The sequence below is a fragment of the Musca domestica genome, unplaced genomic scaffold, assembly GCF_030504385.1.
Source record: "Musca domestica strain aabys unplaced genomic scaffold, Musca_domestica.polishedcontigs.V.1.1 38, whole genome shotgun sequence".
Taxonomy (NCBI): Eukaryota; Metazoa; Arthropoda; class Insecta; order Diptera; family Muscidae; genus Musca; species Musca domestica.
The window spans coordinates 5,638,119-5,665,878 of record NW_026712324.1 but is presented as its reverse complement, the minus strand read 5'-3'; the positions used below and the strand labels follow the sequence as shown (position 1 = coordinate 5,665,878).

The window sequence follows — 27,760 nt, the reverse complement described above, 5'->3', positions numbered from 1 at the left end:
ATATACACAAAGGTAAATTATAGATAAATGATATATAAATAGTTAAATAAATTATTAAAAAAAATATTTGAAATGGATTGAGAAAAAAATATAAAATATATTTCAAGTCAAATTTTCATATTTTAGAAGTGCATTGTAATGTGAGGACCAACTCTCTTTCACTCTCTCTCTCTCTCTTTTAGCAAAGAGAATAATCTAAAATAGAGATTTCTCATTTTCCAAAATATACACAGAGTAGATTCCTCAACAAAACTAATTTTCCGGCAAAACTCTCTCAGCCAAAGGAGATTTCCACAATCAAGTTGTTTGGCTAAGAACATTTTCCTTAGTTCTCGTGGATCTGTGCAAGAGATCGGTTGTGGTCGTTACGTGGTCGGGAAGAAAGAAAGAAAGTGCACTTTAGGCGATCGAAGAACATTGAACCCTTTTCTTTTTGTTGTTGCGCCACACACGAGTGTGCGTTGTGACGGACCGAAGTCAAAATGTGGCGGCCAAATCATCAATGGTCCATGGTGTTTATTGTGTAGAACAGGAGGAAAATAATAACGAAAAATTAAAGAAACCCCAATAACACGACGCTTTCCAAAATATAGAAATTCTAAAAAAAAGTAATTAAATATAAAAATAAATAATAACGATATTTAAAAATTATTACCACAATTAGACGTAATGATTGAGAAGAAAAATCATTTTTGGCATTCCTAGACATCAATTCACAACGTTTTGAGTGGCAATTAAATTGTTGAAAAAATAAAATATTATGAAATAATGCCAGCCAGCCAACCAACAGCTAGATCCCCACACAAGAAGCTAATGAAAAATTTGGAATCTAAGATGCGGCTGGTTGTGTTTGGAAAAATAAATTATTATTAAAATTTTTTGTTAATGAAAAAAGCAAGTCAAATGAAAAATCATAATGCTCAAAAAACGAGGAAAAAATTAAATACAATTAGTTCAATGTTTTAAATGATTTTTTTTTTTGCTTGTTTAGTTTATTTCTTCTGTACCGACGGCCGATGGTCCAGTGCCAGTGTATACAGTCGTGTTGCCTATATGTGCATGTTGTTGCGTTTATCCCCAAAAATAATCTGTGCACTGTGTGATGAAAAGGAGAAAAAAATAATGTTTTCGTTAAAAAAAATGATTTAAAAGTTAATAAAATTTACCCAATTACCCAAAATAAAGAATAAAAGATATTTTAAAGGCAAAAACTCTTGAAAAGTGTTCAAAACAACTTAAACAAAACTTTTCAAAACTTTAATACAGATATTTATCAAAAATATTTTGAAGGTACAAAGGTCTTCTATAGATATCTTCTGTGGAAAAATATAGTTCTTCTGAACATATAAAATTCTAAAAAAAAAAAATCCCAATCCCGATGTCCGTCTGTCTGACAGTCCGTCTGTTGTAATCACGCTATTTTTCGAAAGAATTGACTCATAAGGCTAAAATTGTTCACACATGTTTATTTTGCCACTAGGCAGGTTAAGTTCGGAAAGTAGGCTATGTAGGTCAACGTTTTCATATAGCCCCATATAACGGTACCTCCCGATATTCGGAAGTTCGTAGTGGATACTACAGCCTATGTCAGAAAATTGTCTGTGCAGGTTCGTATAGCCCTCACATAACGGTACCTCCCAATATTCGGTATTTTGATGATTTTAGCGACATTATTCACCGGAATTGGTTTAAATTTTGGTATTTGAAATTCGTAATGGATACTACAGCCTATGACAGAAAATTGTCTGTACAGGTTCACGTTTTCGTATAGCCCCCATATAACGGTACCTCCCAATATTCGGTATTTTGAAGATTTTAACGCCATTATTCACCGGAGTAGTTTCAAATTTGGTATTTGAGGTTCGTAATGGGAACTACAGTCTGTGACAGAAAACTGTTTATGCAGATCCAGGTCTTCGTATAGTCCCCATATATCAGTACCTCCCTATATTCGGTATTTTGACGATTTTAGGTACAATACTCACCGTAATTGTTTGAGATGTCGTATTTGAAGTTCGTAATGAATGCTACAGCCTATGGCAGAAAATTGTCTATGCAGGTCCACGTTTTCGTATAACTCCGATATAACGGTACCTCCCTATATATGGTATTTTGATGAGTTTAGCTACATTATTCATCGTTTATTTCAAGTTTCGAATTTGAATATGGTAAGGGCTTATGGCAAAAAATGCCTATGTAGGTCCTTGTTGTATTAACCCCAATATAACGGCTATATTCGGTATTTTTAAGACTTTAACAGAATTTTTAACGGATTTTATTTTTCGAAAATTTCCAAATTCGTTCCAAATGGTAGAAGGTATTCAAAGTTCGGCCCAGACGAACTTACTGCTTTTTAACTTGTTTATAGATACGGTTTTCTTTGTGTTTCAAATTTCAAATTTTGTTCCATTTTGCTCCAATGTGATCCCTCAATTTCATGTCTTCAATATTTATTTTTGGGGGATATTTTCACCTCAAACTAGCACACGCCAACTAACTATGACGATGGCAATTGTGGCTCCCAAAATGTTTGTTTGTGTTGTTGTATCTGATGTAAACAAACAATAGGAAAATAGCCTCACTTGGCTACATTTTCATCATTGGGAAACTCTTAAAAGTATATTGTATGTAGTCCGTTTTGTGTGAGAGAGAAAAGAAAAACTTGCACAATTTCCATTTGCAAAAACAATTACATTGGACACGAGTTGCTTCTGAAATTTCAGTCAACTATTAATTAATCACCACTTTTGAGTTGTTTTTTGTTTGGTAGGGAAAACTCATTAATAAATCAATGAAATATTATAAGAAAATATTTTGGCTAATAAACAAACATACACCGGTAGTTTAATAAGAAATGCCATATGAAAAAAATGCGAATAGTTAAAACAAGTAAGCAAAGGCTACAGTCGAGCGGGGCCGACCGTTGAATACCCTACAACACTATAATAAACGATACAGTTTATATAGGCGAGATACTCGAAAGAATTCCACAAGATATTGTGACAAATAATAAAAGAAAACCATCAGGTTTCGTTCTCTAATATTCGAATAATAGCAACTTAAACTAATTTGCTCATCTCCAATTTATTGGTAGATGTTGCACGTAAATGGTCTTCCAAGATCTGGAACCAATATTTCCCAAAGACCTATAATCTCTCAGAAGTGGCAAAAGATTACCATTTTTTATTGGTTTTTGACTGAAACGCATCTATATGAGATATAGACATTTGACTATATTCTTCAACTAAATCAGCAGTAACGAAATAGTCAGAAGCGCGTCTTTCCTGTATTTGTGAATTCTCCAAAAAGTCACTGGAATGGACATTTTCGTATTTTGTCTATAAAAGTTGGCAAACTCCTTCACACATTGAATATTTTTGGATGGCCATCCAAAACTGCTTGGCTTTTGCAATGTCCGGTAACCCCCATAATTACAACCTGTTGACAATTTTGCAGTTTTTTGGTCAATTTCAACCCCTAAATATATGGCGATAATCTCCAAAAAGAGTAGACTTTTATTCTGACCCTCATCTTATCTCCATGCAAAATTTCGTAAGGATCGGGCCATAAATGCGATCTGTATATGATATTCTGATATCCTAACTACTTGGTTTTGTTAGCTGTAGAAATATTACCAAATGTTTAATTCAAAATGAAAATATGCCAAAAATATGACAAAATTGAGAAAATTTTACAAAATCAATATTTTCATCTTTAGAGAGATATTTTTCGGCGATTTTTTTAGACGTTTTATGTTTCTTGCCAAGAGGCCATTCTGAATTAATGAGAACTGTCGAAATCAGTTCAGCCGTTCTCGACATATAAGAGATTTTTCAAGCATATCTTCTTTGATAAACATATATATCGCACATATTTTGCTATATATCCGTTTTGTTGGATGTTAACATCAATGTAAAGATCAGAAGTAACCTTTTCATGGCTTTGTGATTTCGCCGCGATTTAAAATATTCGCGGTTTAATGAAAAATTTTGAATTTTTTTAACAAAAAGGATAGGGTCTATTTTACCCGCTAAATATTATCCGATGACCACCCAAATTGGTAGGGTTCTTCCCCGCCCTAAACTCTAGCTACATGCGAAATTCCGCGTCGATCGGTCTATAATTGTGACCTGTAGAGCAACTGCAAAATCAGCAAATTTTTCAGTTTTTGGTCCATTTCAACCCCTAAATATTATGCAATCCTCTCCAAAAGAAATAGGGTTCTATTCTGACCTTAACCCCACCTACATTTTAAATTTCGTGAAGATCGGGCCATAAATCCGACCTGTAGAGTGATTACAAATTAACATGGACAGACGGACAGACGGACAGACGGACGGACGGACATACATAGCTAGATCGACTCAGCTCGGCGAGATAGGAAGATCCATATATACTTTCCTATGTGGGAAATCAATATTTCGTGGTGTTACATAATTTTTGGCCCAATCAAACTTATAATACCTTCAACACATAGTGTTGTAGGGTATAAATATGAGATTGAATTAGAAAAACTCTCTTTGGTTTGTTGTGCGATGATCTAAAAGTCCTGTTAGTGGAAGCAAGAGAAGAGAGTGAATCTGGCTAAAGAGTTGCTGAGAGTTTGCAAATCATTACAGAGAAATTCAGTATGAATTATTGTTAATTAATCATCACTTTTGAGTATTTTTTGGAGGAAAAACTAATCAATAAATCTAATAAATATCATAAGTAAATATTTTGATAGATAAACAAAAATACAGAGGTAGCGCGATAACCAATGTGATATGAAAAGATTGCGGGTGATTGAAAATATGCGAGGTAATTAATATATAATGTTTGTTTAGTTTAAGTAAGTAATCGTAATTACAAAACAAGTAAAAAGCTTTAAGTTCGTCCGAACATCAAATTTCGCAATTTACAAAAAATCCGTTATGCAAATGCGAATCTTGAAAAAATCGACGAATAATGGCTAAAATCATCAAAATACTGAATATAGGGAGGTACCATTATATGGGGGCTATACCAAAACGTGGACCTGCACAGACAATTTTCTGTCTTAGACTGTAGTATTCATTATAATTGAATGAATAATTTCGCTAAAATCATCAAAATACCGAATATCGGGAGATACAGTTATATGGGGGCTATACGAAGATGTGGGCCTGCACGGATAATTGTCTGTCATAGGCTGTAGTATTCGTTACGAACTTCAAATACGAGATTTGAAACATTTCAGGTGAATAATGTCGCTTAAATCACCAAAATACCAATAATAGGGAGGTACAATTACATGGGGGCTACACCAAAACGTGGGCCTGTATGGCCAATTTTCAATACCAAAAGTCCTGCAGACATAACATACATTTGAGTAAAATTGTATCAATTTACTTACTTTCTTTACGGACATCGCTAAATCGACATAGAATTTTATGCTGATCAAGAATATATATACTTTGTGGGGTCTAAAATGTATATTTCAAGGTGTTACAAACGGAATGACAAACTTAACATACCCTTCATACTATGGTGCAAGGTATAAAAATTTGTCGAACTCAAGTTCCAAGTTCCAAAAAGGGCTAACACGAACTTTGGGAACAAATTTAAATATTTTTAAGTGGACTTTTTGCCGACGAAGTAGAGGTCACTTGCTAGTTAGGTATAATTTTTTTTTTTCAAAGACTCCTAATAAAATTTGATTTACAATATTTCTTTCTTTGATACTTTTCCCAAGTTACAACTGAAATACATAATGTGTTGAATCACATAAAATTAAATTTGTTTTGCATTTCATCTTTACTATCAGAATATACTGTATACGACATCAAGAAAATTAATAATCTATTCGGTGAAAAAATAATAATTAATTGATTTTTAATAATTTGAACATTCAAAGCGCCCACATTTACATTTGGGATTGATTTAATGCTTTCCCGCGCTGATGGAAAATCAATATTTCTTTCTTTCAGCAAGACGTTGCGATACGTCACAAATTTCAAACAGCCAAATCGTAATACGGCAAAAATATCAATCCATCAATCTGTAGATCGACATAATTTGTCGATCAAACAACTACAAGCAAATATATTACCAAACTCAACTGTGGCAGCATTAGCTAACCGGACATAATGTCGAGCCGCCGTGCTCATTCAATGCCACCGCATATGCTTGAGCCCGCCAAACCGGAACGTGGACGATGTGTCACTGCCATCTGTTTTTCGTGGAAAGTCATCACTTGTATTGTGTCGCACGTGACACTGATTTTGATGGTGGTCTGCTATTGTGTCGGTGGTGCCTATTTGTTTCAACACTTGGAAGGCGAACACGAAGCTGAGGTAAGATGTTGATGTTATCTGTTTTTTTTTTTATTTTATTTATCAATTCATTTGTTAGCTATGTGTGTGTATCTTTGAGTTTTTTTTTTTTAATTTTCTGAATCACATCTGGTCAATATGATTTGTGTGTGATATTTTTGTGTGTTTTTTTGATATCAAAGGAATAGAATGAAAATCCCGCAAACCGTCATCTATTTTGGCGCCAAATTGTTATTATTTATTAGATGATTTTTTATCGAATAATGGAATTATAAAATTGTCATGACAAATCATATCAGATTTAGAAATTAAATGCTTTTCTAATATTTTTGGAATTAAATTGAAATAAAATAATTTTAATTTGTTTGCTTGTGTCATAAATATATGCTATAAAGGGTCAGGTCTTTGTATTAATTTGGAATAATTTCATATTTATTTTCATACGTATGGAACTAGTATTTTGAAATATAATTTGTTCGTATAACTAATATTTTTCATATGACGTATGAGTTATTTCAGATTCTTCGAATATAGTAAGCATGCGATCACTTTCACCGAAAGGAGATAATAGGCGTTTACCATAGCCTAATAATTTGTAATAAATGGCACAAATGCAAATGATTTATTTGTAAAACCATTGCATAATGGAACCACATCCAATTTTTCTGTTCAAAACTATTCCAACGTCTGCATACGTAACCCCTAGAAACCAAAAGTAACCTTAATATCTAATTTTAGAATTTAAGTTCTATCCCTTCACCCAACACCAATTTTGGTAACATTTAGTACTTTTATCCGAACAATTATAGCACACATTTCTAAACCACCTCCAAAAACAGACATTTAAATCAAATTTCAGGATTTCAGCTGTATTCCATCACTTTAGGTTTTTAGCTGTATTCTTTCACCCCATACCAGCTCAGTCCTACCCCTTCATCCAATACTAAATTTAGTAGCATTTAGCACTTTTCAAACAATCGTAGTACTCAATATCAAATATGAGGATTCCAACCCTATCCCTTCACTCAATACCAAATTTAGTACCATTTAGTACTTTTCGTAAAAATAAAGGACACATTTCCAAACCACCGCCGCCAAACATCAAACACAGATACCATAAGTAATCTAAATATCAAATTTCAGAATTTTATCTCTATCCATTCATACCAAATATGGTATCATTCAGTACTTTTCGTACAGTTATAGTACACATTTCCGAAACCACCAATACGAGTATATGACCAGACTACACATGAACTGTGACCCTGATACCAAATTTCAGATATTGAGCACTATTGTACCAAATATATGTAGTACTATTTAGTACTTTTCGTGCATATGCAGTATACAATTCCAAAACCATTATCATCATCACAAACCTAATACCAACAGGGACCCCAATATAAAATGTCAAAATTCCACCTTCATCCGTTGAACCTGAAACAAACTGTTTCAAATTTAGTGCCATTTCCCATACTTAGTACATATTTCCAAAACCGCCTTCATATATCCAACTTACTTTCCGTTGAACCTGAAACAAACTGTTCAAAATTTAGTACCATTTCGCATACTTAGTACACATTTCCAAAACCGCCTTCATATATCCAACTTACTTTCCAACCTGCATTCTCATAGTTTTTAGATCTATCCGTTTATATGGTGCCGTTTTAGACGTTTAGTACCAATTAAGTAGTTTTCGTAACCTTAATGTGCGAATTTCCAAAAACTTTGATACATGTATCCTGCACTCCATCGGTGATTCTCACTCTAAATTTACGAATTGTAGCTCATTCCGTTTTTCTACTTTTTTGTGCATTTTAAGTTATTTTTAAATGCTTGTGGATTTTAAAATTATTTTTTTTTAATTCTTCAAAGGCTTGTGGATTTTTAAATTATTTTAAAATTAATCTTTTAATTCTTTTGAGGGTTCTGGATTTTTAATTCATTTTCAATGGCTAGTGGATTTTGAAAATATATAAAGATTACTTGTTAAAGGCTCAGGGATTTTTAAATTATGTTAAAATCATTTTTTAAAGACTCGTCGATTTTTTAAATATTTTTAAATTATTTTTTAAAAGATATTGGATTTTTAAATTATATTAAAATCACTTCTTAAAGGCTCGTCGATTTTTAAAATATTTTTAAATTATTTTATAAAGGCTATTGTATTTTTAAATTATGTTACATTCATTTTTTAAAGGATCGTGGATTTTTAAATTATTTAAAAGTTTTTAAAGGCTCGTGGATTTTTAAATTATTTTAAAATTTTTTAAAGGCTCGTGGATTTCTAAATTATTTTAAAATTACTCTTTAAAGGTTCGTGGATTTCTAAATTATTTTAAAATTACTCTTTAAAGGTTCGTGGATTTCTAAATTATTTTAAAATTACTCTTTAAAGGTTCGTGGATTTCTAAATTATTTTAAAATTACTCCTTAAAGGTTCGTGGATTTCTAAATTATTTTAAAATTACTCTTTAAAGGTTCGTGGATTTCTAAATTATTTTAAAACAAGTAAGCAAAGGCTACAGTCGAGCGGGGCCGACCGTTGAATACCCTACAGCACTATAATAAACGATACAGTTTACATAGGTGAGATACTCGAAAGAATTCCACAAGATATTGTGACAAATAATAAAAGAAAACCATCAGGTTTCGTTCTCTAATTTTAGAATAATAGCAACTTGTTGCACGTAAATGGTCTTCCTAGATCTGGAACCATTATTTCCCAAAGACCTATAATCTGTCAGAAGTGGCAAAAGATTAACATTTATTATTGGTTTTCGACTGAAACGCATCTATATGAGATACAGACAATTGACTATATTTTTCAACGAAATCAGCGTTAACGAAATAGTCAGAAGTGTGTCTTTCCCGCATTTGTGAATTCTCCAAAAAGTCACTGAACCTGCTGACAATTGTGCAGTTTTTTGGTCCATTTAAACCCCTAAATATATGGCGATCATCTCCAAAAAGAGTAGGCTTCTATTCTGACCCTCATCTTATCTCCATGCAAAATTTCGTAAGGATCGGGCCATAAATGCGATCTGTATATGATATCCTGATATCCTAACTACTTAGTTTTGTTAGCTGTAGAAATATTACCAAATATTTAATTCAAAATGAAAATATGCCAAAAATATGACAAAATTGAAAAAATATGAGAAAATATTACAAAATCAATATTTTCATCTTTAGAGAGATATTTTTATGCGATTTTTTAGGCGTTTTTTCTTTCCTGCGAAGAGGCCATTCTGAATTAATGAGAACTGTCGAAATCAGTTCAGCCGTTCTCGACATATAAGAGATCTTTCAAGCATATCTTCTTTGATAGACATATATATCGCATATAGTTTGCTATATATCCGATTTGATGGATGTTAACATCAATGTAAAGATCAGAGGTAACCTTGTCATGGCTTTTGATTTCGCCGGGATTTAAAATATTCGCGGTTTAATGAAAAATTTTGATTTTTTTCAACACAAAAGATATGGTCTATTTTACCCGCTAAATATTATCCGATGACCACCCAAATTGGTAGGCTTCTTCCCCGCCCTTAACTCTAGCTACATGCGAAATTCCGCGTCGATTGGTCTATAATTGCGACCTGTAGAGCAACTGCAAAATCAGGAATTTTTTCAGTTTTTGGTCCATTTCAACCCCTAAATATTATGCGATCATCTCCAAAAGAAATAGGGTTCTATTCTGACCTTAACCCCACCTACATTCTAAATTTCGTGAAGATCGGGCCATAATTGCGACCTGTAGAGTGATTACAAATTAACATGGACAGACGGACAGACGGACGGACGGACATACATAGCTAGATCGACTCAGCTCGGCGAGCTAGGAAGATCCATATACACTTTCCTATATGGGAAACCAATATTTCGAGGTGTTACATAAATTCTGGCCCAATCAAACTTATAATACCCCCAACACATAGTGTTGTAGGGTATAAATATTTTTAAATTATTTTATGAAGGCTATTGGATTTTTAAATTATGTTACATTCATTTTTTAAAGGCTCGTGGATTTTTAAATTATTTTAAAATTATTCTTTAAACGTTCGTAGAATTCTAAATTATTTTAAAATTACTCTTTAAACGTTCGTGGATTTCTAAATTATTTTAAAGTTACTCTTTAAAGGTTCGTGGATTTCTAAATTATTTCAATATTATTCTTTAAAGGCTCGTGGATTTTTAAATTATTTTAAAATTGTTCTTTAAACGTTCGTTGATTTCTAAATTATTTTAGAATTAATCTTTAAAGGTTCGTAGATTTCTAAATTATTTTAAAATTACTCTTTAAAGGTTCGTGAATTTCTAAATTATTTTAAAATTACTCTTTAAAGGTTCGTGGATTTATAATTATTTTAAAGTTAATTTTAAAGGCTCGTTGGTTTTTATTTTATTTTTAAAGGGTGGTGAAATTTTATTTTGTTTTTTTTTAAATATATATTTTAGTCCCCGTTGATTTTTAAATTTATTTTTAAAGGCTCGTAGATTTTTATTTTACTTTTTAATTATTTTTTAAGGCTGTTGATTAAGGCGTTGATTTTTCAATCATTTGAATTTTTTTAATTCTCGTGGATTTTCAATTTTATATTTTTATTATTTTTTAAGGCCCGTTGATTTTTCAATCATTTTAATTTTTTTAATTCTCGTGGATTTTCAATTTTATATTTTTATTATTTTTTAAGGCCCGTTCATTTTTCAATCTTTTTGAATTTTTTTAAGACTTGTAGATTTTCAATTTTCTTAAAAATTACTTTTTATATTTATATTGTATATAAAATATTATTTTAAGAAACTTAGATGTCCGGGAATTAAAAAAAATATATTCTTACTCCCTGGTAAACATTACCATCTTTCTCCACTAATAAATAAACGTTGTTTTAATAAAAACACAAATAATGGGATTAAGCCTAACTATTTGCAATAACACAAAATATTATAAAATATTTTTTTTATCTGCCCTTTACTTAACGTGTCCACTTTTAATTTCCAGGTCAAAACTGGCATTCATAAAATGCGCAACAATTTAACCGAAATTATTTGGACACACTCTGAGAATCAAACATTTCTCCAGGAAACCGAATGGAAGACCTCGATTGAAAGCAAACTGATGATTTTCGAAAAGCAAATATTGACAGCGATGAAGAGTGAAGGATGGGACGGTGATGACAACATCAACACAACACAATGGACATTTGCTGGATCATTGTTTTATTCGATTATTGTTATTACAACAATAGGTGAGTGGACAGTCAGTATAACAAAAAAGTAACAAATATAAATTATGATTTAAATTTCCTTTCTTTGTTCTTCTTTACAAAAACAAAATCACTTACAAATAAACTTACAAAAAATAAATATGGGAATGATATCAAGATGTTGGTGCGATGATGGGAGTGGCATGGATTTTTTATAGACTTTTAAGATTTTTGCTCACTTTGTCGTCGATTTTCTTTTCCCCATTACCACCACTGGCCTTGACATTGGCACTTTTCCGAGGATATTCATCGAAATTGGGATAGTTGTTTGGGGGATAATTGGGAAAACCTCCAGCACCGCCATTGAAATTTTGTTGATTTGGTACGAATCCATTGACGGGAGCTTGATTGAACGGCAAGAGTCCATAACCTTCGGTGTATTGTGGATATGGGACATTGGGATATTGTGGTGGTGTTGCACCGGCACCAAATTGTTGTTGATGGGGATTCGTGGGATATCCTGGTTGATATTGGGGGCTATAGTTGGTATTTCCAGCGCCCACAAAGTTTTGTGTGTTATATCCGGGAAAGGCTCCATAGCCTGGCTGTTGGGGAAATTGTGGTGGGAATTGCGCCTGAGGACGACCAATAACCCCCGTTGGACCACCAGGGCCAACTAAGATACCCGGAAACGTACCAGATCCTCCGAAATGTGGAAATCTATTGAAACCACCTCCGCCGCCTAATGATGGTTGTGCACCAAATCCTGGTTGTATTCCAAAACCCGGTTGAAATGCACCACCACCTCCCGTGGGATAGGGATTATTTTGTTTGGTCGGTGGTGTTTCACTGTCATCAGCATAATCATCGATATCATCATTGGGCAACTCTCCCGGCAGTGGTTTCCTTGTTGTTGGTTCGCGATCCCGCCGAGCATAGTCCTCTGAATCATTTTCGGTGTAGTAGACTTTTTTGTTTGCCGATGGATAGTAGCCCACAACTTTTTGATTTTTTGCCTTCGACCAAGACCATTTATCCTGGGCATTAACGCTGATCAGCACGGCCATGGCAAGGATAATGAAACTTAAATTAAAATTCGTCATTTTTTTATTTTAATTTTATTCTGTCGTTTATCTTTGTCAAGTTCCGTAACGCGTACACTCTGGCGTGGGCGATAAAAGAATATTCCGTTTGCTTTGAAGTTCAGACTATTTTATAAATTTTATTTTGGCCGTATTCTTTTCTGTGTCTTCTTAGTGCGGGTGTGAGTGTGTGTGTTTGTATGAGACCCGGTCCGTGAATGTTGGTTGCGACAATAACTCACAATTCGCTCAAGCGTAGCCGGCCTTAAACATCAGAATTTTTATTTTGTAGACATCAGCGCCACAATGGCTGAAACGTCATCGTTGCGATGTTATAGCTTTTTTTTGTTTTATTTTCTTGGCTTGTAAGGCGAACATCAACGACAACAACATGATCATTATTCTTTTTCTCCTCTCTTTCATCATTCAAGTGGACAATAATGTAAATAGCTGTACGCAAGCTAATTACTAGCTGAGATGAGAGATTTACTACAATTGATAGTTGCAATATTCTGGAAAGTACCAAAGTTGTAAGATATCTCCTAAAGGTCCACAATAGAGAGGGGGATCCCTCATTAGCTTTACGAACGTAATTTTTTCAAAATACTTTTTTTCATAGACCAACAGCACATTTTTTAAAACAATTGAAAATGTTAAAATTTTGGTGAATTTTTTTTTTTCAAAAATAGAGTCAAAGCTACAGATAAGCAAGGATTTAATAATTTTAATTCAATTAATTTAATTCGAAGATGGGCTATATCGGTCCATGATATCGTATAGCCCCCATATAACGGTATCCCCGATATTCGGTATTTTAATGATTTTAGCCACATTTTTTAATGGAATTGTTTGAAAATCTACATAACGAGTGTCTTGTGACTACTTTACCTCCTGGAAGAGAATTGTCTATATAGGTCCACGATATTGTATAGCCCCCATATAGCGGTACACCCCGATATTCGGTATTTTGGTGAAATTCTGCACAAGGAGTTCTTTGTGAGTACTTTACCCCCAGAAATAGATTTATTTATGTAGATACACAATATCGTATATCCTCTAGAATATTTTAAAATATTTTATCGTAGACTTTTTTAAAATATTTTTTATCAAAGCTATAACCGTGGACTTTTTAAAATAACTTTTCAAGGGTCATCAAAGCCTTAATCATGGATTCTTTCAGCTATAATGGTGTTTTTATACCCTCCACCATACTATGGAGGGTATATTAATTTTGTCATTCCGTTTGTAACTCCTCGAAATACTCATGTCAGACCCAACAAAGTATATATATTCTTGATCAGCGTAAAATTCTAAGACGATTTAGCCATGTCCGTCTGTCTGTGTGTCTGTCTGTCTGTCTGTTGTAATCACGCTATCTTTCGAACAAATTGAGAAAGAGGGCTAAAATTTTGCACACATGTATTTTTTTCTAGTAGGCACGTTAAGTTCGTAAATGGGCCATGTAGGTCCAAGTTATCATATAGCCCCCATATAACGGTACCCCCCCGATATTCGGTTTTTTGATGATTTTAGCTACATTGTTTACCGAAATCGTTTCAAATTTGGTATTTGAAGTTCGTAATGGATACTACATCCTAAATCAAAAAATGAGCCATGTAGGTCCATGTCTTCATATAGCCCCCATATAACGGTACCCCCCGATATTCGGTTTTTTGATGATTTTAGCGACATTGTTTACCGGAATCGTTTCAAATTTGGTATTTGAAGTTCGTAATGGATACTTCATCCAAAGTCAAAGAATGAGCCATGTAGGTCCACGTCTTCATATAGCCCCCATATAACGGTACCCCCCGATATTCGGTATTTTAATGATTTTAGCGACGTTATTTACAGGGATTGTTTCAAATTTCGTATGTGAAGTTCGTAATGGATACTTCAGCCCATGCCAGAAAATTGTCTGTGCAGGTCCACGTCTTCGTATAGCCCCCATATAACGGTACCCCCCATATTCAGTATTTTGACGATTTTAGCTACATTATAAACAGATTTTTCTTCAAGTTTCGCATTTAAATATTGTAATAATTTATGACAAAAGTTGCCTATGCAGGCCCACGTCGTCGTATAAGCATTCGGCATTCTTAAGATATTAACAGAATTTTTAACGGATTTTATTTTTTGGAAATTGCCAAATTTGTACCAAATGGTGGAGGGTATTAAAAGTTCGGCCCGGCCGAACTTACAGCTTTTTTACTTGTTTTTTAAATATTATCGTACCTTTATAGTGGGTTTATTAAAAAAAAATTTAGTGGACCATTACGCCATAATAAATTTTTGTTTTTAACATTTTTTCAATGACCATCGCCGACTTTTTGGTACACTATAGACTAGGTTGAACTGATGAAGCTGGAATTTTCAAATTTTGTATTGGCGTTCCTGTTGTTGGTTGGTTTCTGTGGTGGTTTTGGAAATTGGTTTTACAAGTGCACGAAAAGTACTAAATAGTACTATATTTGATATTGGGTGAAAAGATAGTGCTTGAAATCTGAAATTTAGTACAAGGGTTGCTGTTCATGTGTAGCCTGGATATATGAAGGCGGCTTCTGAAATGTGCTGAAAGGTACCAGATTTGGCATTGAGTAAAGTGGTAGAAATAAAATTCTGAAATTTGATATTTAGATTACTGATTATATCGGTGTTTGATATTCGTCAGTGGTTTGGAAATGCGCCATATATTTGTACGAAAAGTACCACATGGTACTTTATTTGTTATTGGATGAAGGAATAGGGCTGAAATCCCCAAATTTGCTATTGATCTCTCCGTCGGTTTCTGGAAATATTGAGGTGGTTGTGGAAGTGTGTGTTATAATTGTACTAAAAGTACTAAATATTACTAAATTTGGTTTGGGTGAAGGAATACAGCTGAAATCCTGAAATTTGATATAGATTGCACTTTAGGTGTTTGTGGATAAAATATGGAGGTAGTTGGAAGTGTGTACGAAAAGTACTCTATTTTATATAGGGTGATGGGATAGAACTGGAATCCCGAAATTTAATTTTGAGGTGCCTGTTGGTATTTGGGATTGAGATATAGGGATGGATTTGGAAATGTGTACTATATTTGTACGATAAGCACTAAATTGTACTAAATTCGGTATTGGGTGAAGGAATACAGTTGAAATCCTTAAATTTGATATAGATGTCACCGTTGGTGTCTGTGATTAAGATATGGCGGTGGTATTGCAGATGTGTTCTAGGATTGTTCGAAAAGTACTAAGTAGTACTAAATTGGTTATTGGATGAAGGAATAGAGCTGATATTGTAAAATTTGACATTGAGATCAATTTTGGTTTCTAGGGTTTAAGTAATGAGACGTTGATATAGTTTTGGATAGAAAAATTTGATATGGGCCCAAAGTGCAATGGTTTTACCAATATCCTCCTCCGTAAACCTCAAAATAAAAAATTTTGAAGACTTTTTGGTGTAAAAGGTAAACATTTTCCTATTGTTGAATAATATATACAAATTTGGAAGTATGAAAATTTAGTACGACGTATGAAGTTTGGATTTAAAATTGTATCGAACTGAACAAATTGTGCAGTTTGGGTACTAAAAAGACCTGACATGAACTGTTAGAACTAATCTGATAGTAGCTAGCACTTGCTAGTTGTTTTAAACCCTATACCACAAGGTGGTCAGGGTATTATGTCTGTGCATTTGTTTGTAACAGGCAAAAGGAAAGGAGATAGACCCATAGTTCCTTCTGATGATCTGCATAGAATCACATTCTGAGTCGATTTATGCATGTCCGTCCGTCCGTCCGTCTGTTCGTCTGTCCATGTATTTTACAGTACAGTTCGCATTTATTGCCCTATCCAGATGAAATTTTGCACAAATCATTTGTTTGGCCCAAGGACGTACCCTATTGAAATTGGAGATAATCGGTGAAAATTTAGATATAGCTTCCATATATATCTTCGTCCGATTTGCCTTTTATTGTGCACCAAACGTGTAATATCAGTGGAATTTTGCACGTACGATCAGATTGGACCTGAAAATAAGTATACCAAATTTGATCGAAATCGGTTCAAATATAGCTATAGCTCCCATATATATTGTTCATCCGATTTGTTATTTTTGTCCTCCGCAGCCGTAATATGCACTCTGTAATAACAATATTTGGGGTAATATGTCAAATATAGCTCAGAAATACCTTTACTAAATTTTATCGGTTCAGATTTGGATATAGCTTTCATATATAACTTCGTCCGATTTACCTTTGATTGTGCACCAAACTTTTAATATTTGTCCAAATTGGATGAAATTTGGCTCTTACGACCGAATTGAGTCTAGAAGCTAATATGTCAAATTTGGTGAAGATCGGTTCAGATATAGCTATAGCTCCCATTTTTACTGTACATCCGATTTGTCATATTTGTTACCCACAGTCATAATATGCACTCCGTAATATTCAGGGAAATATATTAAATAAAGCTCAGAAATATCTTTGCCAAATTGTATCAAGATCGGTTCAGATTTGGATATAGCTCCCATATATATTTTTATCCGATTTCAAATTAATTGTGCACCAAATGGGCAATACAAGTCCGAGTTTAATAGATACAAATGCCTCGGCATATTTAGTCCTTTTTACTTTAAATTATAATTATAATCATAGCGTGAATGATTGAATTCTCCCATAAAAACTTTAAATTGTTATGCGAAGCTCTACTAAATTAGCAAAGTCGTGTAGGGTATCATAAAGTCGGCCCCGCCCGACTTTAAGACTTTCTTTACTAGTTTTTATATAAAAATATTTTTAAGGACCATCAGGATATTCTCGTGAGACCATCGCTGACTTTTATACCCTCCACCTTGAAAATGAGGTACATTAACTTTGTCATTCCGTTTGTAACATCCCTAAACATTCATCGTAGACATAAAGTATATTTATTGAGCTTCAACATTGGGCAGAAGAAATTTTGGTGTAGCCGCCATTCCTCTCAATATTCGATATTTTGATTTTTTTTTTTTTTTGATTTTTGGCACATTTTTTCGCGGATTTCTCTAAAAATTGGTATTTGTAGGTCATAATAGATTATAGATCCGGTAGCGAAACAATGTATATATAGGTCCCCGTTATTGTATAGGCCCCATATAACGGTACCTCCCGATATTCGGTATCTTGATGATTTTCGCCACATTTTTCACGAATTTGTCTAAAAATTGGCATTTATAGGTCATAATAGATTCTAGCCTCTGTGGCGAAACATTGTATGTATAGGTCCACGTTTTTGTGTAGCCCCCATATAACGGTACCACCCGATATTCAGTATCTTGATGATTTTCACCACATTTTTCCATGAATTTATTTAAAAATTGGTATTTGGTATTGGTATTTATAAAAAATTTGGTAGATGAATTATAAAATTGTGTATAGAGGTTCCCGCTTTGGAATGGCCCCCATATAAAGGCCTCACTCACTTTATAGTCTTTTTTTTTTTTTTTTTTTTTTTGAAAATCATAACCCAAACGGTCTTACTAGCATTTGTAGTTTAAAATGGAACACGTTTAAATTCAGATACTTTTATATAAAAATGTTTCCTTTACCCAAAGGTGGAGGGTATCAAAATAATGTTGTTTTACTTGTTAAAAAATATTTTTAAGGGTCATTAACAAATGTGATTTTTTTTTAAAAAATATTTTTGCAAGGACCGACCAAGCTTTTATCTTTGAATTTAAATTTTTTTCCAAGCACAAAAAAATATTTTGGTTATTAAGATTATGTTTTAAATATTTTTTTTCAATTATATTTTCGGAGAATATTCATGCTTTTAAACTATTTTTTTTTAAATCTGAACTAAAAATTAAACTAACAATTTTTATAAACATGATTTAAGTTTTTTTTTAATTTAAGTCTTATCTTAGTTGTTATAGTTGTTCGCTATTTTCGAACTATAATCAAGTATCCTCAAAATCAAGTATATTTAATGCTTTGAATTTGGTAGTTGTATGTGTGTATGTACAGAGTATATTTTTCTCTTCTAGAAATAAAAAAAAATTGATGCAGATCCTATATTCTAAAAGAGTTCTATAGAGGGTCTATATGTGTATATATATGTATATGTGTGTCCGTTTCTCTTCCTGATTACAAAAACGTACCCACAGTTTGTAAATGTACCCATTTATTACATGTTTCATCTCTGACCGTAAAACTCTTTGTGTCTGTCCATTGACTCTTTGTGGGTGTGTGTGTGTGTGTGTTTCTCGCAACTAAATGACTCGCTGGGTGGACATAAATTATAGCTTAACAGATTCGCTCGATTCATAAATATATTACGTTTTTACACAATAATCAGTTAGGCCTATTTGTGGATGCGCAACGCGTAGCCGCAAACAACAAAAACAACAACGAATCGATCAATTGTTGGCTCGCTTATTGCCTGGTTGGCTGCAATAACATGGAAGATATAAACCAAACCAACAAATGTACATACACACATACATATCTACTCCCACTAAACCTCCCATCTTCTTTGTGAGTCTCCTGCCTTTGTGCGGTGTTTCGCTGATTCGCTGAACACGTACCGATCGAGTGAATAAACGTGAGCTCGTCAATCTCGTAATCTGATTTTGTTTTGCCGTTGATGTTGTTGTTGTCGTTTTCAATAATTTCTAATTGTATGAAAACAAAAAAATTGTAATTTCGGTGTTGTTCTTAATGTCCTATCATTCAATATATCTGGACATAATTTGCTTGGGAATTCTCTCTTAATCCCGTTTTGGGGGGAGGGGTGCCTGTCTGAAAACAAAAATCGAATTCAAGGAATTTCAAGGCTCCCCAGTACGAAGGTGTAAATTACATGTAATGTAGGGCCATTGACACCTTCTTCTTCGCTGTTGTCGCAATCTTCTTTGCAGTGGGTTGTTCAACTTTAAAATTGTTTTATGAGTCCACCACATGCCGATCTGTCTTAATATGCATTATTTGGAATAATAATAAGGAAAAAAAAAATACAGTTTTCGTAATTGACCAAATAATTTAAACGCAAATAAGATTTATGTTCGTCGTATCGAATTCCAGTCAACACTTTATGACCCCAATAAAGTTTTTTGCCTTCCCATTGATTGGCTCTTCAAATAAAAAATGAGTAAAAGATTTTGGACAATTTTCCACAACAACAGAGATCAGATGATATTTAAAATGATTTCGAAGCCAATTAGAAGCTATGAAAATTCAATCTGAAAATGAAATGTTGTTAAAAGTCTAGTCAAATTAGTTAAAATCTCCAGGCCGAAGTATTTTTAGAGCATATTATTTTTAATGGGTATAATGTCTTCCCATAAAAGAATTGGCCCAGTTTTGGGCTTTATTTTGGTTTCCAACATTGCTAAAAACATTTTCACAATATTTTAGCCTAGTTAACATTTATTGGATTATCATTATTTGAAAATACGAAAAAGAATCGATTGACATTTTGAAAAGGCAGACGAAACAAGCAATCACCCACAAGTGGTATTTTAAAAAATGTATTGTTTATATCGAAACACTTAACATTCCGACGATAAACAATTAAATATTTGGGCGCCATATACAATTTCCATTGGCATAGGTAGCTGGCCTGTGGGATGATAAGAATTTGAAATAAAGTACCAAAAATGTAGACCTATTGAAAGCCTTAAGAAGTACATACAGGGTGAGATAAAAAAACTGCAACAAAGTTTTTTTAATAAAAGCAAAAATGTCGGAAATAGCATCAAATTCTAGAATAAGTTTAGATTTTTTCGAATTGGTCACCTTTGGCACGAATTATGGCCTTCAAACGGCCAATGAAACCGTCACACGCTACCCAAATGTTGCTCTGTGGTATTTTGTTCCATTCCCGGCGAAACATTTGCTTGTGGTGATCGAGACTTTGGTATTTTTTAGTGCCAACCTTGCTTTCACAATAGTCCAACGGATTAGTATCCAGAAATTTTGGTGGCCATTGTGCGCTGAAAATTAAGCGAGGAACCTCATTTTGTAATCATTCTTTGGTGGCGCGTGCTGTGGGATGATAAGAATTTGAAATAAAGTACCAAAAATGTAGACCTATTGAAAGAAGTACATACAGGGTGAGATAAAAAACTGCAACAAAGTTTTTTTTAATAAAAGCAAAAAATGTCGGAAATAGCATCAAATTCTAGAATAAGTTTAGATTTCTTCGAATTGGTCATCTTTGGCACGAATTATGGCCTTCAAACGGCCAATGAAACCGTCACACGCTGCCCAAATGTTGCTCTGTGGTATTTTGGTCCATTCCCGGCGAAACGTTTGCTTGAGGTGACCGAGACTTTGGTATTTTTTAGTGCCAACCTTGCATTCACAATAGTCCAACGGATTAGTATCCGGAGATTTTGGTGGCCATTGTGCGCTAAAAATTAAGCGAAGAACCTCACTTTGTAACCATTCTTTGGTGGCGCGTGCTGAATGCGATGGTTCTAAGTCCTGTTGGAACGTCCAAGGTCTGCGGCCAATATGTTTGCGTGCCCAAGGCATTAATACACCCTCCAGAATATTTTCGCGATAATATTCGACATTTATTCTGATGCCACTGTCGATTAATACGAGCGGAGAGCGACCATAGGCTTTTATGGCGACCCACATCATCACCATGGCCGGCGCTTGAGTTCTGGTGGCCAACCGAAGGGGCATATTTTCAGCTGACCTCTTTGGCAAGTAAACACGATCATTTGGTTGTTTACAAACTGCTGCGCAACGAATGCTTTCTCATCGGAGAAAACCAAATTCAGCAGTTTACCACTTTCGGCCATGTGAAGCAAATCTTTAGTTATTTCGAGTCTATTTTCTTTCTATTGCGGGGTGAATCCTTGCATTTTTTGGAATTTCAATGGCTTTTCCCCGAGCTCATTTTCAACATTTGCCGGTTGGAATATTGCGATATGTTCTGACGCTCATGAGCCATTTTTGGCCACTGTGACACGAGTTTCGATAATGTCGTTTCTTTACTTTCGAACCATTTCTGCTGAGGTTACTGTTTTCTTGCGTCCACTTCCTTGACGTCGGGCTACGCTACCAGTATCACGGTAGCGAGCGATGGTAAGAGACACAAGATTTATTCCAACGACAGCCACGCTTGAATTCCATTGCGAATAACTTTTTTTCTGGAAAAGTCTCACTAAAATGCTTTTGTACGCTTGTAAACAATATAATTAGCTGTCTGAAGTTGGTTGCAGTTTTTTATCTCACCCTGTATATCCATAGAATTTGCTTAAAAGATATTTTATGGTTGGCCTTAACATGTGTTCAATTTTTAGAGAACCTGTAGAAGGTCTTATATCAAAACAAGTAAAGCAGCAGTAGGTTCGACTGGGACGAACTTTTAATTCCCTCCACCTTTTGGAACTAATTTGGAAATTTTCAAAAAAGTTTAGGTAAGATTTAGACTATTGACGTCTTTTAGGGCCTATAGTAAAATTTGACGACAAATAATTTGGTAGAATATTATATCTGCTAAGAGCCTGTTTAAATGGAAATGTTATCCATATTTTATAAAAAGGTCCAAAAAGACCCACTTGTTGACTCGCTTGATGGTTAAATTATTCTTCGTATTTTTATCTGCAACGTTGCCAAAGACACTTTATACCTAAAATGCAGGCACTCCGAGGAATCTTCATCCAAAAATTCCAAAAGCGTGAAAGAGGGGGGAACTTGTCCCCTCTATTTTGGGTACACTACATTATAAATTATATATCCGATATACGGGTCTCCTTTTTTTTGTCTCTACTTTCAAAATCTGCTGAAATTTCCCCGTATTTTTTTTTTGTGTTGCACGGTATAATAGATCATATCTTCTATGGGCCTTGAGGATTTTTTTAAATATCCACGATTTTACCTTTGATGGCCTTTAAAATTTATTTTTAAAAAATCACGATTGCAGATTTCATGGCAACTGAAAAATCATTTTTCTAAATCCAAAATTTTCGCTTAGAGAAAAGTCTTTGATTATTTCAACGATGGTGCTGAAAACATCAAACATATTTTGACTCGTCCAATATTTTTGAACAATCCACGATTATAGCTTTATGACTCTTGAAAAAAGATTCATAAATGTTAAATATCATAGATCTCCAATAAAACACTAACATATTAAACTCTGCATAAACTCGTATCACCCCAAAAACATTCCCCTATCACCATATTATAAATAATATATTTGCATACCCACACCAATCATTTGCTTGAATGATCACTTAATTTTGCAATTTTTCTTAGATGTTTTATTTTTTATGGTAGAATTCTTTTGATATGGCCAAAAACAAAATCCCAAACAAAAGGAAACAGACATTTTGACATTTGAAATGTGTTACAGTTAATGACCCAAAAATGAAATCGAGCCAAACAAACAACCCGCAAACCCAGAAACAAAACACACAGCCAAGGTCATTCCAATCTACACCATCAAATAATAAAAAAAATTACCAAATTTACTCTCCAAAAAAAGTTCTCACAATTATCTTGTGGCGATGGAAATCGTGATAGGAAACACAACAGGTTGATTGACCGTTGAATTGAACAAGACAAGATGAAGTAGAGAACTAGAGGAATCATAAAAGGTACTAAAGTTGCCACCACCGCCGAGCCATAGTAATTTGCTTAATTTTTATTTTTCTTGAAAATTTTTGATAATTTGTCGTGTTGTCTAAAAACAAAGACAATGGATGACATGCTCTTTGACTGTCTTGGGGTTTTTTTGCGGATATGAGTAGGTCTTTTTTTCGGAAGTTGTTTGTAGAATAAACTTGGGTTGGGTGGGAAAACTATTTCAACAATGCGATAAGTGTCGATTCTAGCCTTCAAAGTAGACTAAAGCACAAAAATACCATGAAAATGCGTTTAATTTTGTCGGCGAAAACAAAAAAGAAATATTTTTGATATGCAAAAATGAGGTATCAACAAAGTGTGGGAATTTTAGTTCTATTATTAGAATGGTTCGCAATTGCAAGATATTTTAAAGATATAGTTTTAATCAGTGCTATAATGGTAGACTTTTTTAAATATGTTTTTTCAAGAGTCATCAGAAAATAGTACTTTCAGCGAAAATGGGCAATCACAAAGCAATTTTATTGAAATCTTAAAATATTTTTTATACATGGTGAGATAAAAAAATTGCAACAAAGTCAAACGCCATCATTTTTAATTTTTTTTAATGAAAGCAAAAAATGTCGGAGTCATCATCAAATTTTAGAAAAAGTTTAGATTTGTTGGAATTGGTCACCTTTGGCACGAATTATGGCCTTCAAACGGCCAATGAAACCGTCACACGCTGCCCAAATGTTGCTCTGCGGTATTTTGGCCCATTTCCGGCGAAGCGTTTGCTTGAGGTAATCAACACTTTGGTATTTTTTAGTGCCAACCTTGCTTTCACAATAACAATAGTCCAACGGATTGGTATCCGGAGATTTTGGTGGTCATTGTGCGCTGGAAATGAAGCGAGGAACCTCATTTTGTAACCATTCTTGGAAGGCGCGTGCTGAGTGCGATGGTGCTGAGTCCTGTTGGATTGCCCAAGGTCTGCGGCCAAAATGTTTGCGTGCCCAAGGCTTTAATAAACCCTCCAGAATATTTTCGCGGTAATATTCGGCATTTATTCTGATGCCAGGTCGATTTATACGAGCGGAGAGCGACCATCGGCTGTTATGGCGGCCCACACCATCACCATGGCCGGCGCTTGAGTTCTGGTGGCCAACCGAAGATGCACATTTTCAGCTGACCTCTTTGGCAAGTAAATGCGATATTTTTGTTTGTTTACAAACTGCAGGACAACGAATGTTTCTCATCGGAGAAAACCAAATTCGGCAGTTTACCACTTTCGGCCAAGCGAAGCAACTCTTAAGCTCTTTAAGTCTATTTTCTTTCTTTTGCGGTGTAGGTTCTTGAACTTTTTGGAAGTTCAATGGCTTTACCCCGAGCTCATTTTTCAATATTTGCGGACTTGAATATTGCGATATGTCCAGCTCACGAGCCATTTTTCGGCCACTGCAACGCGGGTTACGATAAAATCGCTTCTTTACTTTTCGAACCATTTCTGCTGATGTTGCTGTTTTCTTTCGTCTACTTCCTTGGCGTCGGGCTACGCTACCAGTATCACGATAACGAGCGATGTTACGAGACACAAAAGAGTTATTCACATTTAAATGCTGGAGTGCTCTAACGATAGCCTCTTGAGGTTTCCCAGCCAAATATCATCACAAATAACTTTTTTAATGGAAAATTCTCACCAAAATGCTTTTGAACGCTTGTAGATAATATAATGTGCTGTCACTGGAATCATTTTAACAGCTGTCGCACGATTGGCTTAGAAATAACAGCAGTCTGAAGTTGGTTGCAGTTTTTTCATCTCTCCCTGTAGATGATGAGAGCTATAATCTTGGACTTATATTTTAAAATAATTTTAAGAACCTAAGATAGCGGATTTTTTCTAAATATATCTCACAGTCGTAAATTTTGTTAAAATTATTTAATTGAAGGATAATCCTTTCCGAAATCGTAGATTTTCTATTTCTTCAAGAAAACTTTTGTGCTCAATCGGCCTTTACTCATGGATATTTTTATATTATTTTAAAGCGACTTATAATCGGGAATTTTCGAAATAATTCCGAATATGTTTTTGAAAGACCCAAATTAGTGATTTTTTTAAATTATTTCTTTAATATTTTTATGTATCGCACAGATCGCTAGAAATGAAAGACTTTTTAATATTTTTTTGAAAAATCTAAAGCAGCGATTTTTTTATTTTTTTAATATTTTTAACGGATTAAAATCATGATTTTTTTGGAATTCTTAAAATGTGTTTAAGGAACTAAAATAGCTAATTTTTAAAATGACTATTTTCATATTTTCAAAATATGTGTTGAAAACCAATACTCGTGTTTTATTTTAATATTTGTTGAGAGATAAACTGAGATAATATACCTGTTTTTTTTTTTGGCTTATGTCTACTAAATATTTCTATCACTACAATTGTATTTCAGGTTATGGCCACATATCGCCCCGAACCGATTGGGGTAAGGTGACGACAATATTTTATGCCATTGTCGGTATACCTTTGATGCTGCTTTGTCTCTCAAATATTGGCGATGTAATGGCCTCTTCGTTTCGGTAGGTATCAACGAAATGGAAATCTTTTTAAGTATTTACTCAACATCCAGATATTTATTTTAGCTTTATTTATTGGCGTGTTTGCTGTTACATTTGTACACGCAACTCTAAGAAAAATCGCCGGGCTCGGCAACGTTCAATACGCGCACCACGATATTCCTCCCGCTCGCAACCACCACCCTTTCGTAGATCGATGCGTATGTCGCAGCGGCCCACACAGGCGGGATTGCAACACGCCTACTCTGATCCTGAACTAAGAACTGTGGGTCGCAATGGTTATGAACGTGATTTTGACTATGAACGCTATCCAGATCGTCGTACCGGCGGTGGGGGTGGTCGTCGTCGTGATCAAAATATGATGGCTGCACCACCACCACGACATCCCTACGATGATGATCAAATGTTCGATGAATCCCCACCATATACACAAACTCTGAACAGACCCGGACGTTTTAGTGGCCGCCAAAGTCGCCGTGATCGTATGAGGGATCGTCACACCGTCGAACGGGAGCGACATTTGAGCAGATCAAAACATAACTTTGATTCGGTGGAGGATTTTGATGATATGCCACCCACAGCGAAGCGGGCAATGAGTGTAAGGTCAATGAGATCACCCCAGATGAGGCGGGATGAAATCTCGAGAGAATCAAGAGAATCGAAAGAGCTGAATCGCCTAAATTCCCATCAAGCCATGGTGCGTGGAAAATCCATGCCTCACCCAAATGCCAGGACACGAGCAAAATCCGTCGATCCACGACTATCGGCTCAACATTACGAAGATGTCGACGAGGAAGTGGTACGCAAAACACCCATTATATCCAATCGTTATGCCATTACCGAAATGGAACACCGAGAATCGCGCAGTAAAAGCTACATGAGAAGCCAATCAATGCCACGCTCCGCGTTTCACAAAAACACTTTAAATCAACCTCAATCACCCACACATCGTTCATCGTCTAGACATTTTAATGACGACATACCAAATCATATAAATGTTGGCTCACCCAATCGTCGATCGATGCCAAATCCCACGGGACGTCGAGGAAGTTTTGGCAGACAAACCTCACTTGGTCCACTGCCAAGTAATGGCCACTCTCGTTATGGTAATCACTTGGAATTGCCAGAATATACCTCGCCGCATAGAACGAAACGTGGTGTATCGCCACGACGCCATGAAATCTACGATGAAGAATATGAAGATCAATACCTTGAGGATCCCGATGAATATATGCGTCTACAGCATATGGAGCGTAGGGATCGTGGTGGTAGTGAAAGGAACTATGATGATGTTGAATATCAACGATCATCTATAAGAAAGGAGAGGAGACAGCGTAAGGAAAAGCAAGGTAAGTTGGGGCAATTGCAAAAAAAGAGGAGCTGTATATTAAAAATGTAAAAAAATGTTTTAAGCTTTTAAAAATATTTTAAGAATATTCCATATTTTTTTTCTCCAAACAAAAGGACTTTTTTTTTTAAATCCGCTTAATTTAACTTTTTCCAGAACGTTTACCACCCTCACCAAGAATTATGTCTCCCATGGGATTTGCTGTCAAAAGACAAGTCCGAAGGCGACCAAGTTATGATTACGATGAAGACTCGATGTATGGTGATGACATGAGTGATTATTATGGTGATATACCGCCCAAAGATCGTCCAGTGCCGATATGGCTATGCGTTTTTCTAGTCATTAGTTACATATTGGGAGGAGCTGCATTGTTTGCCTTCTGGGAGAAATGGTCATTTTTGGATTCGGCCTATTTCTGTTTTATCACACTAACAACAATTGGTGAGTTCTAACATCAATTTTAAACTAGCTTCCCATGCATGATGTTCAATATTTTTGTCTTTTAGGTTTTGGTGATTTTGTACCAGCCAAAGGTGTTAAAGATGAATCAGAACAGTCCATAGCCTATTGTTCATTATATTTATTATTTGGTATCGCTCTGCTGGCCATGAGTTTCAATTTGGTGCAAGAAGAATTTATAGCCAATGTTAAAGAAGTCGCTCGACGTTTGGGCATTTTAAAGGATGAAGATGACGATGATGACTAGT

At 34.6% G+C, this 27,760-nt stretch overlaps 2 protein-coding genes across 3 annotated transcripts; one reads left to right on the top strand and one right to left on the bottom strand.

The window, feature by feature from the left end:
• Positions 1-484: 484 nt before the first annotated feature.
• On the top strand, positions 485-27,760 carry LOC131800559 (uncharacterized). 2 transcript variants are annotated; one of them, XM_059126340.1, is made up of 7 exons: positions 485-608; positions 5,949-6,314; positions 11,302-11,548; positions 25,582-25,708; positions 25,772-27,054; positions 27,210-27,494; positions 27,560-27,760. In XM_059126340.1, exons 2-7 carry the CDS (start codon positions 6,108-6,110, stop codon positions 27,757-27,759), a joined length of 2,349 nt encoding a protein of 782 aa, XP_058982323.1. In that variant the 5' UTR covers positions 485-608; positions 5,949-6,107; the 3' UTR covers position 27,760. The 2 variants fall into 2 exon arrangements, with proteins under 2 accessions (XP_058982323.1, XP_058982324.1); XM_059126341.1 differs by lacking the exon at positions 485-608 and adding an exon at positions 1,046-1,290.
• On the bottom strand, positions 11,591-12,698 carry LOC101893324 (50 kDa spicule matrix protein). Its single transcript, XM_005188464.4, has one exon. The coding sequence runs from the start codon at positions 12,607-12,609 to the stop codon at positions 11,719-11,721; it is 891 nt and encodes a 296-aa protein (XP_005188521.3). The 5' UTR covers positions 12,610-12,698; the 3' UTR covers positions 11,591-11,718.